The sequence below is a fragment of the Aulostomus chinensis genome, chromosome 24 (genome assembly GCF_037954235.1).
Source record: "Aulostomus chinensis isolate RoL2024-O1b breed Wild chromosome 24, RoL_Achi_v1.0, whole genome shotgun sequence".
NCBI classification, from domain to species: Eukaryota; Metazoa; Chordata; class Actinopteri; order Syngnathiformes; family Aulostomidae; genus Aulostomus; species Aulostomus chinensis.
Genome location: NC_141343.1, coordinates 6,837,067 through 6,849,103, shown reverse-complemented (window position 1 = coordinate 6,849,103; position 12,037 = coordinate 6,837,067). Strand labels below are relative to the sequence as shown.

The 12,037-nt window shown below is 43.5% G+C and overlaps 1 protein-coding gene across 2 annotated transcripts; it reads left to right on the top strand.

Annotated features, from left to right (window-relative positions):
* Positions 1 to 49: 49 nt before the first annotated feature.
* Positions 50 to 10,978, top strand: acadvl (acyl-CoA dehydrogenase very long chain). 2 transcript variants are annotated; one of them, XM_086197516.1, is made up of 21 exons: positions 50 to 184; positions 391 to 492; positions 596 to 656; positions 2,126 to 2,206; positions 2,296 to 2,368; positions 2,469 to 2,533; positions 2,615 to 2,749; positions 2,827 to 2,971; positions 3,099 to 3,228; positions 3,320 to 3,445; positions 3,580 to 3,778; positions 3,903 to 4,007; positions 4,483 to 4,569; positions 4,692 to 4,754; positions 6,925 to 7,026; positions 7,639 to 7,736; positions 8,252 to 8,324; positions 8,418 to 8,490; positions 8,623 to 8,695; positions 8,845 to 8,920; positions 10,036 to 10,978. In XM_086197516.1, exons 2-21 carry the CDS (start codon positions 419 to 421, stop codon positions 10,171 to 10,173), a joined length of 1,977 nt encoding a protein of 658 aa, XP_086053642.1. In that variant the 5' UTR covers positions 50 to 184; positions 391 to 418; the 3' UTR covers positions 10,174 to 10,978. The 2 variants fall into 2 exon arrangements, with proteins under 2 accessions (XP_086053642.1, XP_086053640.1); XM_086197514.1 differs by having other exon boundaries at positions 593 to 656.
* The last annotated feature ends 1,059 nt before the right edge of the window (positions 10,979 to 12,037 follow it).

Sequence of the window (12,037 nt, the reverse complement as noted above, 5' to 3'; positions counted from 1 at the left end):
ATTTAACAAGACAAATATTTGTTTTACTGTCGATTGTCTACGACTCTTTAAAAAAAAAAAACAACTCCAATCCCATGAAGCACCGCGATGTGGCAGCATCCGGCAAATAAGGCAAACGGAGAAAAAGCATTTCGGGCGACTGTCTGCCAGTGTTCGGACGGGAGGACGTTTTAATACAACTCAGGTCCGTTTGTACATTTCTTTTAATCTTGTTTCTTTGTAGAATAATTTATACATTTCTACTGTACAGACGGGAGAACCCCGTCAGAACCCACCCAGTTAGTGAATAAACCGAGTGGTTACGTAGCCTTTGACACCGCCAAGCTAACGGTTAGCCTCGCGCTGTCTTTATTTATCTTTGGCTAACTTTTTTCTCTACTGTATTTTCAGATAAAAAAAAACACAAAATAAATAGATAATGCTGCTTCGTAAAGTGAGCCAGTCTTCCGCATTACGCGGCACCATTCTCAGGATTCCTCCCGTCCTTTCCGGGTATGTTATTTATGTTTACAGACATAATTCCACCCACCGAATCTTCCCGGAAATGTCATATTTTGCTAGGAAAGCTAATAATATCTGTAATTTGGTGCAGAAGTCAACGCCAGGCTGTGGTTTCGGTGCAAAACAGCCGCCTCTACGCCAGCCAGGCTGCACAGGTATGCGAATGTGACAAACGTCTGTGTTTCATGTTTTCAAATTAAGAGTGCCATTCGAGTGCTATAAATGTGCGATGATATATATACATGTACGTTTTTCTTTTATTTACAGCTTGTTTATTGTCATGTTTTGGCTACAAAGACAGCAGGTCAAGTGACGTAACGCTGGAAGTAGGGGAAAGTTCACTGGTCACATGACCTAGAAATAGAGGTGACACCCTCACCTCATATATGGGTGAAACTGAACCTGTCCCGTCTAGCATATACCGAACCAAATTAAACTAATATCTGCTAATTATTAATATCCACCCTTATCAAAGATGAATCCGTAATTCTGAGTTTAATCATGACGTTTGCAGCTCAATAAAACAAGACCTCAAGTCGTTCCTGTTCATGTCAACTGCTGCTAAATAAAAGCATTTTAATATATTTTGGCTTTAAGTCAAACAGCTTCATTAAACTGCTGTGACTTTGACTGAAATGACACTAATGTGCTGGATTAATAATGAAAATGATTAAATTGTTGGCATTTGTACGACCACTAGTAACAAGTAGAGGGCAGTTGAGACCAGGCATAAACAGCCCCTCTGTGCATGGAAACCCACCGCTGAAATCATCGTGTTACGTTTGAAAATACTTCCAGATGTATTATCAACATGCCAGATACTGAATTGGAAACTTTTGTGTCATCCAGAGTTTGCACAGTCATGAAAAACCATTAAAAGATATGACATTGTAAATTGTTTATATCCGGACCTTGAAAAGTCTTTGAAAATCATGAGGGATGCACCATATTGGATTTTTTTTTGGGGGGGGGGGGGGGGCGGTATTTCTACAACCAATCAGGCTGGTAGCTAATATTAACTGATATTGTATGTGTATTAAAAAAAAAAAGTATATTTACATTCTGAACGCAAATGTAAACATTATGAAGTCTGTAGTAAGTAGGTATTCGTGTCCAAAGCATTTGAAAAGCTGATAAATTGTGTTTTACCACATTGTTTCTTCGTCATAAACAACAGACGGCAAGTTTCTGGTAGTGAAATTAAAAAAAAAAAAGAACAACAACAACTCAGATTGAATCAAATGGATGGACAGGCTGTGGTAGAGATGTGAGTTGATCCAGCAGCCGCACCTACGTGCTGACATCCACTCACGCGCTCTGAGGCTTGTCTGCTCACCTTTGTCCTATTGATTTTGTATTTCAGAGAGAAAACTGAAATCTGAGTTGTTTTTTTTCTTCTTCTCACATCTGACGCACATAAATAACAAAGTTATTTATAGTCTGTAATTCCATTTTAAAGACTGACTGGACTTTCAGCTTCCCCTCCTGGTTCGGAGGTTTGTGTAGTTGCGCCTGATCACACTGGTGTTCTCATGTACATTTGAACTCATAAAACCGCCCTCTTTTTTTTTCCCCCTTAACAAAAGTCACTTTTCACCGTGATGTCTTGAACGTCTCTCTTCAGGCGGTGTTGGAGAAGCCAGCAGCTGTCGGCGCCGACACTGCTTCTGCTGCCGCTGCCGTGGAGAAGAAGACGGTTGCCGCTGTATGGATTTTATTTATTTATTTTCTTTTAACTATGTAATTCATACCCTTCTGTATATATCTTCATCTGTCTGATGTCACTTTCCTCAGGAATCCAAATCGTTTGCTGTCAACATTTTCAAGGGGCAGATTGCGACCCCTCAGGTCTTCCCCTACCCCTCAGGTACAGCAGAATCTTACTTGAGTGTACCGACATTTAATGGAAAAGCTCTTAAGATTTGTTTAAAAAGAAAAACAAAACAAGTCTCTTATGTTTACTTTAGTGCTGAATGATGAGCAGGAGCAGTTTCTCAGAGAACTCGTAGGACCTGTGCATAAGTTCTTCGAGGTAACTTTTAACCACTCTGGGCTCTGGGACAGTCTGACTTCCTGTTGGTTCACCGTCCGCGTTTCTGCTCCCCGCGTGCAGGAGGTGAACGATCCGGCAAAGAATGACGCACTGGAGAAGGTGGAAGATCACACCATGGAGGGCCTGAAAGAGATGGGTGCCTTTGGTTTGCAGGTGCCAGCTGACCTGGGTGGTCTCGGCCTGACAAACACACAGGTGTGTGTGTGCAGAGAGGTATATCAGACACACACAGGTAAATATTGAGTGTAACACGTTATCCATCCCTCTCTCAGTACGCCCGGCTGGTAGAGATCGTGGGCAGTCATGACTTGGGTGTGGGCATCACTCTCGGGGCCCACCAGTCCATTGGCTTCAAGGGGATTCTGCTGTTTGGGAATCCAGCTCAGAAGGAGAAATACCTGCCTAAACTCGCCTCAGGTTAATCCCCATTTAACACGTGGAGCCGCGTGTAAACGTGGCCTCGGAAATCAGAAGCAAATCTACTTAACAGAGAAGCGGAGTTCAAGGCATCACATCCCTGACAGGGTTTCATTTGTTCGTCCAGGTGAGCACATCGCCGCCTTTTGCTTGACTGAACCAGCAAGCGGTTCAGACGCCGCCTCTATCAAAACCACAGCCGTCGAGTCCCCCTGCGGTCAGTACTTCACTCTCAGTGGGAGCAAGATCTGGATCAGGTGAGGATGTGGCTGAGTTCCACCACTAGGGGGCAGTTTTGTACAATTAGCTGGTGGCTGTGAGTTTCTCACCTGATAACTCTGTGGGCAGCAATGGTGGCCTGGCTGAGATCTTCACCGTCTTTGCCAAGACACCAATGAAGGATCCCAAGACGGGAGAGATGAAAGACAAGATCACAGCCTTTGTTGTGGAGAGGAGCTTCGGCGGAGTGACGCAGTGAGTAAACTTCCTTCATCACGTTCACTTCATCACTAAAATCAGTTGGTTTTTTTAGGGGGGGTGGGGGGTCATGGATTTTTTTTTTTTTATTTTTTTTTTGAAGTAACTAACCTTTGTTTTCTCACTCTTAGCGGCCCTCCTGAGAAGAAGATGGGCATCAAGGCCTCCAACACCGCCGAGGTCTATTTTGATAACGTTCGCGTCCCGGCCGATTGCGTCCTCGGTGAGGTGGGTGGTGGCTTCAAGGTGGCCATGAACATCCTGAACAATGGTCGATTCGGCATGGCTGCCGCCCTCTCTGGCACCATGAAAGGAGTCATCAGCAAAGCTGTGAGTAACCAGCTCACTAGATCCACTAACAGGAAGTGAGGAGAGTTTGAGGTGACATAGCCACTTCCTGCTGAGGTGATAGTAGACTGTTGTTCACCTCCTTCATCCCTCCTCCTCACATCAGGTGGATCACGCAGCCAACAGAACCCAGTTCGGGAGCAAGATCCACAACTATGGCGCCATCCAGGAGAAGGTGGCTCGTATGGTTATGCTGCAATACGTCTCTGAGGTCAGAGGTCACTCTTTCAGCCGATCCTGATGATTCTCGTAAAATGTCTTTATCAAACTGAGGATCATCGTCCGTCTTAAGTTTTCTTTTCAGTTCCACTCTCAGGTTCTCAGTCTCAAGCCTGATTACGCTCACGCATCTGTGACACACATCGATTTTTTGTACCTGGCAACAATCCTTATCACAGACACGCCTACGGCAAACTCAGTTGCTAGGTGACGTTAATGTGATAGTAACGTTTTGTTTGTACTGAAAAACACATGATCAAGTTGAATTTGGAAACTTTTTCTTTGGTGTTGCTCATTGTTGCTGAATCATAAACAGAAGAGAGCAAAAGAAATGAACCCAATATTTTCTGATACCGCCGATGTGCCAATATTATCCTGCATCGCACTTTCAAAACAAATTGTCCTAAAATCAAACTGACACTTTTGTCTGTTGTTGTTGTTTTTTTGTTTTTTTTTTGTTTTGGTAGTCAATGGCCTACATGATCAGCGGCAACATGGACAGTGGAGCAACCGAGTTCCAGATAGAAGCAGCTATCAGCAAGATCTTCGCCTCTGTAAGAGCCTCCGTGGCTTCCAGCACCATATGTTATCATCTCCGATTCAGGCGTTGGTTAATACCACGCCTCTGACCTAACGAGAGTAACATCTCCCTCTCATGTCTGTATGACGTTGACAGGAAGCGGCCTGGACGGTGACTGATGAGTGTATTCAGGTGATGGGCGGCATGGGTTTCATGAAGGTGGGTGCTCCGTCTTCATCCCGCATCACACAGAACTTAACAGCATTTTTATCCATAAATGTTGCTTCTTCTTTTTTTAACCCATCTAGCAGTTATGGAATAACATTCATAGTCTGTCATAAATTCATGCAACATCAGCCCAGCTCAGGGGCTGCGGGAGCTTGCCTATTTTAAAAACTCAAGCTTGAAATTAGCTGACTTTCTAGAAGTGACGTCAGTTCCAGGACGAGTCAACGGCTCTTGCACACTTATATTCTAGAACAAAAAAAAAAGGAAATCAGCCGCATCTCGTTAAGGATGTGGGATTTGTGCAACTTGCCGGTTTAGAGAGATCGTACTTTTGCCTTCGGTACAGACAGTTCCATAACAGAACAGTTGTTCTCTGTGTACTTTTGATTGATTGATTGATTGATTGAAGTTTATTTTGAACATAAAAACAAAGATTAAAAAAAAAGAAGAGAATGCAACAACAGATGTTCAAAAAAGGAGTGGAAAGAAGTCAAAACTGATCTTATCCCACCCCTTCTCCTGTACTCATATTTTATATATTTGCTTCCCCAAAGTTGCTGCTACTATTAACAGTATTAATAACATCATTACCATCAATAATAATAATTTAAAAAATAATAGTCACGTTACGAACAACAAAACATCAAAATGGCAATAATAATAAACCATACCTATGTACATTTACTTCAGTGAAAAAAAGAAAAAGGACTTAAGAATAACAACAATAACAAACATAATGATTAGAAAAGGACAACCTAATAATGTACATCCATAAATAAAAAAATAAATGTATTTGCAATTGTAAATGTGTCCACTGGAGGATTGTTTGTCCATTATTCACTTTACGTAATCTCAGCTGTAAATAGTTTCAGCTTTAAAGGTTCTTTTCATCTTCTTTTTTCTTTCTAACCAAAAGGCGTATCTACCTCTCTAAGGCGTATCTACCTCTCTAAGGCGTAGGTACCTCTCTAAGGCGTAGGTACCTCTCTAAGGCGTATCTACCTCTCTAAGGCGTATCCACCTCTCTAAGGCGTATCTACCTCTCTAAGGCGTAGGTACCTCTCTAAGGCGTATCTACCTCTCTAAGGCGTATCCACCTCTCTAAGGCGTATCCACCTCTCTAAGGCGTATCCACCTCTCTAAGGCGTATCCACCTCTCTAAGGCGTATCCACCTCTCTAAGGCGTATCTACCTCTCTAAGGCGTAGGTACCTCTCTAAGGCGTAGGTACCTCTCTAAGGCGTATCTACCTCTCTAAGGCGTATCTACCTCTCTAAGGCGTATCTACCTCTCTAAGGCGTAGGTACCTCTCTAAGGCGTATCTACCTCTCTAAGGCATAGGTACCTCTCTAAGGCGTAGGTACCTCTCTAAGGCGTAGGTACCTCTCTAAGGCGTAGGTACCTCTCTAAGGCGTAGGTACCTCTCTAAGGCGTAGGTACCTCTCTAAGGCGTATCTACCTCTCTAAGGCGTAGGTACCTCTCTAAGGCGTAGGTACCTCTCTAAGGCGTATCTACCTCTCTAAGGCGTAGGTACCTCTCTAAGGCGTATCTACCTCTCTAAGGCGTAGGTACCTCTACGTGGCCCTGTGCGAGGAGCCCAGACACGCTGTAACCACATGAATGTTTTTTTTTTTTTTTAATTGTTGTTGAGGTGGGGTTTTTCTTTTTTGGTCTCTGTAAGTAACAAGAATAGACAAGAACAAGCCAGCTGAGCTGAGGGGGCGAAGTGAAAGCGTAAAAAGTAATGTTGCTCTGCTTAAAATAAACCGGTATCCTTTTCCTGGCTCTCGGTAACGGTGGAAAACACACGCAGTCACGGAACAATTCAAACCTCCTCAAGTTGCAGCCACGGCGCGTGTTCTACTGAGTAAAACATCACCGACACAAATGTAACTGAGGGCTTTCGTATCACGACAGTGTAATGTTGCAAATGATTTGTGAAACTATTATTGAGGAAATAAGTCACCATGTAAAAGGTTCTGCTGCAAAGAAGAGAAAGCAGACAATATTACAGCCATTTGCAGGTTCTGAATGATAGAAAGAACCACAAAAAATGGAGCTCTTTTTAGCTCCATTGTAGTATCAATACGATTATTTAAACTAGTAGTCGGTTTTCTCAGAATGCTAACAGGTCTTCACCTGCCTGCATGTGTGTTCTCAGGACTCTGGAGTGGAGCGAGTGATGAGGGATCTGAGAATCTTCAGAATTTTCGAAGGCACAAACGACATCCTCAGGCTGTTTGTGGCCCTCAATGGCTTCCAGGTAAAACACCCGGGCCCCGTGGATCCGATTGTATTTGTCAAGGGAAGTGTTTGCCGTCATGAACCTCCATCCAGTGTAGGGCTGTAGAAAGGGGCTGCAGCATCTCATCCTAAAAGCAACTTACAGCTCTTGATTTTTTTTTTTCCAAAATAATAATTCATGTTTAAGACAGGCTGTAAATACAACATAACTTCTGCTGTACTGCTAGTATGCAGCGCTGCATTTCCTGTGTGTGAGGCGGTCGGGGAAGTTAACCGCGCTTGGAGGCACTTCAGCTTCCAAATAAAACAAGGTCAAAATAACAAGTTGGACAAAGAAAATGCAACCTCGTCTCACTGCTGTGAGATATTCAGGGATCACGACCAACTTGTAAACGCACCTGGCAAGACACCGAACCTGTTCCTGTTGAACATCCCGATATATCAGGATGTTATTGTGTGGGGGCCCAAGTGGAGTGATGCGTATCGTGAGGTCCTTGCTAATTGCTCCTAATCAAGCTAATGTCAAAAGGTTAACGCTTTCCACACGAGCAACTGCTCCAAAGGCCAGGAAGTAGTCAGATTCCAATGAGTTTTGGTAATATTGCCCCTGTCTTTTCCTTCCTCTGCCCAGAACGCAGGTAATCAATTGAAAACTCTCCAAAAAGCTCTGAAGAACCCACTCGGCAACGCTGGACTGCTTGCAGGAGAAATCAGCAAGAGGGCCAAAAGGTTGCGTCACCTACACCCTCACACACAGCTGTCCCTGCTTCCTCCTGCTGGGTTATACACTGTACACACTGCTCGCAGCGAGAGCGGGAACTTCCCTCAACATGTTGAACACTTGATGAAGCCTTTTGTGGTTTCCTACAACAAGTCTCACACCACCACCGACGCTGCAGCTAGCATGTAGCTCGAGAATTTTAAACACCTCCTGCAATGGAGGAGAAGAGGTGTTCTTTTTTTTTTTTTTATAGGAAAAAAAGTTCTGCTCATGCAAGAAAAGAGACATTTATCAAATAAAAATAGAGATTTGGTAGAATTTCCTGGATGTGTAAGAAGTTGTAATACATTATAAATCACGTGTTTCTTAAGTCACTGTCTAAATGTAGTGTGTGTGTATTCAGTGTGTACTAACTTTTGGAACTGAGGTGTCACTTTTACCGTAGTTTAAGCTCAACCGTAGATACTGCTAGTCACATGCTAGCTGACACCACCAACACCGTCTTCTTCTCTTGTCCTTGCAGGAGGGTCGGCCTGGGCGCCAGTCTCACCCTGCAGGGAACTGTTCACCCAGAACTGGCCCAGAGTGGAGAACTGGTGTGTTTGCGTGTGATTTAGTTTTCACACATTTAGATAAGCTTAATTTTTTTTTTAATCGCACCCCGTGCGCGCGTTCTTCTTCCTCGTTAGGCGGTGAAAGCCATCGAAGAGTTCGGAGATATCATCGAGAAGCTTCTGATTAAGCACGGCAAGAAGATTATTGGTGAGTGCTTCAGAGAGAAGTGTTTACCTGGAATGACTCAACATCCAGCGAAACCATAAATAAATAGAGCAAAGACCTGACCTTTTTTTGGGGGGGGGGGGGGGGCGGTAATTCAATCATATCCTGTTGCAGATGAACAGTTTGTGTTGAAGAGAGTGGCTGACTGCGCTATCGACCTGTACGCCATGATTGTTGTCCTCTCAAGGTAACCATCACGAACATTTTCAGTCCTTTTTGAACACCCCCTCGTGCTTTGTCCCCATATACGCTCTTTCACCTACCCCAGCTCACTTCAGCTACTTTCAGTCAACACTTTTGAGTTGTTGTTTTTTTTTTTTGTTGTTTCTCCCGCAGGGCTTCTCGTTCCCTGAGCCAAGGCCACCCTTCAGCTCAGCATGAGAAGATGCTGTGTGAGACCTGGTGCATGGAGGTAAGCTACTCCTCTAACATACGCGTGCGATGCTCCAAACTGCAAAATAAAATAGGTAAAAGCGTGAAAAGTTTGAAGGTATGAATCCCAGATAAACATCAGTAAAGTGCTCAGGTGGAGGTGTTCATGTATGAAGGAGGACGCATCTGTGAGTTTCATAATGCCCTTAACTCTCAAGTCGCTGTTGAAGTTCACGCAGTCCAAAGTCAGCAGCTTTAGGATGCCAAAACATGAAAATAATGTCAAGATCTGAGTTGTTAAAAAAAAGAAGAAGAAGAAAAGGATGATGTTTTGGGTTAAAAATGTTCAACTTTGATGCAACAACTGGTGAGGGAGAGGGCCGGTGTTAAACCCTACTGGTACCTGATGATCTGCACTTCAGTGTGATCCAATCTCCTCGACAAATGGTGCTGCTGTCGTGTTCATGACGTGAGCTCTTAACGTAGCTGGCAACCGTCCACTAATGAAGCCGACAGACAGATGTTAGTAGCACCTTCAGGTGGCTTCCGACTCCCTCCAAGCCATCGTCTGTCAACCAAATCACGGGAACAGTTTCGTAATGCGACGCCGTAGCTTTTTAAATCAAAAATTTCAGCAGCTGCTACTGCACAGCTGCTAGCAGATGCTAAACTGTTAGCATGTAGCGTTCATAAACCCAGCCACGTTTAGTTGAAGTTTTTGTGCTAATATGTTAATATTTCCTGATGTTTTGACACGAACTCTGTCATGTCTCATCTCTTTCTTGTAAACAAACACAGTAGTTTGGCGCCGCCATCTTGCCCCTCCCATTCCTGAAAACTCTCCTGTGTACGATGCCATCGTCTCTCCATGTTTCTCACAGCAGAGTCTTCTCAACTGTTGTTCAGAAAACAGCTGTACTTTTACTGAAAGTTTTACCCGCACTGCAGTCATTAATAGTCACGCAATTTTTTAATTTTTTTTTTAAATTTTAATCAAAAATCCTGGCCCATCCTTGATAGACTGTCACAGGACTTTTGAACAGCCAGTGTCAGGCTTGTCATGTTACGTCTTAACCTTTTTATGCAGCAGACATCCTTAGTCTGGGCTGAGCGACGCTGAGATGAAATGTTGTGATCTGTCTCTTCCCCCACCAGGCCCATGATAGAGTCATGCTGGATGTCAAGGCTCTGCACTCCGGTAAGTCCAGACAGCTCTTCAAGAACCTGCGAGCCATCTCCACGGCAGTGGTGGAGAACGGAGGCGTGGTTTCCCCTCACCCACTGGGTTTCTAAGATGCTCCACCCATCTCCTGATGTTTATCTCCTTTTTTTTTTTTTTTTAACTCTACTGGATCTCTAACAAAGTCCTTTGTCTCGTTTGTTTGTTTTTTTTCTTCTTCCTTCATCACATCGGTGCTCTTTTATCTGCTTGGTAAAATGGCACTTTCCACGTGACGGCTAAGAATCAGGGATGAGAGAGTGTGCATGTCATCCAAGTATGTGCCGTCCTCGCTCCGTCATTTATTTATTAAATCCTCGTCAGGACAGGATCTGTCCGCCTCATGTGAACAAAAAATTTTGAATGAAATGGGGGGGGGGGGGGGGGATCAAAGCATTTCCACAAAAGCAAACTCATTTAAGAACCGCTGATAAGAGAATGTATGCTTGACATCGCTCTTGCAAGTACTGTGTACCGCCTTCATGACCGTCGGTGTGGAGCTGCTCATCATATCGGTGTTACTGTAGAGTTTTAGGGATAAAACCATGTACACAGCTGTATTTTAACTGATTTTTTTTCCTTGTCAGTACACTTATCAAATGTATATAACGGTGTGGTGTGTATGTACATATAATGCCTTTCTGCACGTCGAGAACCCTCTGCAAAAAAAGCCTTAGAAACAAATCCACGGGTGCCGTTCCTGCCGTGACATGCGCAGCAGAACTTCCACAAGAACCATTAACTGCAGTCGTTTGCAAACCTGCTACAAAAGCTTTGGTTGAGGGGAAAAAAAAAAAATCTGTTTATTTGAAGCTTTTTGGTTCAACCAAACATCCCAGTACTGAAGTTAATAAAGTGGGTTTTGTTATCATTTATCTATATTTGTGTTGCCGTTATTTTTTTTGTTGCTCTCCTTAAACCTGTCTTTGATTGCTGTGAAGCTCAGCAAAAAAAAAAAAAAGGTGGTAAGAAAAATGGAAGCACTATTTCTAACTTCCTTTCTGCCTTTGTTGATTTCTTGAGAACCTGCATTGTTGGTTTCACTTCTGCTGCTTGTATAGGGAATTTTAGAGATGCCAGTAATCGTCGCGCTAACGGCTGGGCGATGTTGCATAGCTGCTGCCAACACTGCTACGACGCAGGAACCCCCTTTTCCTGCTCTTGCGGGTTCACGACTGTCAACAAGTGTTACTGCTGTGGATTGAGGATGTGCTATGTGGTGGTTAAAATGTTGAGAACCCCCCCCCACACACACACACACACACACACACACACACACACACACACCGTCCCTATGTGCAGCGCCACTTGACTCAAAAAATAACTGATGAGCCAAGCAGTCACATGCCAGCCCAACAGCTCGTAGACACTGTTCATGTTACTTCCCTCTGTTACATTTGACAGAGGAAGTGTTGCAGGAGATTTAAGCAGAAATATTGTGTCAATTTGTTTTCTTTTGGTAAGGGGGACCCTCCTCTGCTTGTGTTTAAAGATACAATTGAATAAACTTGGCTTGACTTAAAATCCTGATGAATGACAAAATAAAACCTCATTGTTTAGATTTATACGCCACAAAAGACCCGTTTCAAACTTGACTTCCCCTTTAAAGAAAAGTTGGTAAATGTGCTCGATCCCTGTCTCACTACTGCATTTTGAATACAAAGACTTTTACCTTAGCTAGCTACTTCAACACTTGGATACAAAGACTGTTAGCTTAGCTAGCTACTTCAACACTTGGATACAAAGACTGTTAGCTTAGCTAGCTACTTCAACACTTGGATACAAAGACTGTTAGCTTAGCTAGCTACTTCAACACTTGGATACAAAGACTGTTAGCTTAGCTAGCTACTTCAACACTTGGATACAAAGACTGTTAGCTTAGCTAGCTACTTCAACACTTGGATACAAAGACTGTTAGCTTAGCTAGCTACTTCAACA

Bases quoted from the DNA above. Each gene is read 5' to 3' on its own strand.
- acadvl (XM_086197514.1), top strand. From the start codon at position 419: ATGCTGCTTCGTAAAGTGAGCCAGTCTTCCGCATTACGCGGCACCATT. The intron at 2,369-2,468 runs GTACAGCAGAAT...TGTTTACTTTAG, and splicing joins GGTCTTCCCCTACCCCTCAG to TGCTGAATGATGAGCAGGAG. The intron at 7,027-7,638 runs GTAAAACACCCG...TCCTCTGCCCAG, and splicing joins TGGCCCTCAATGGCTTCCAG to AACGCAGGTAATCAATTGAA.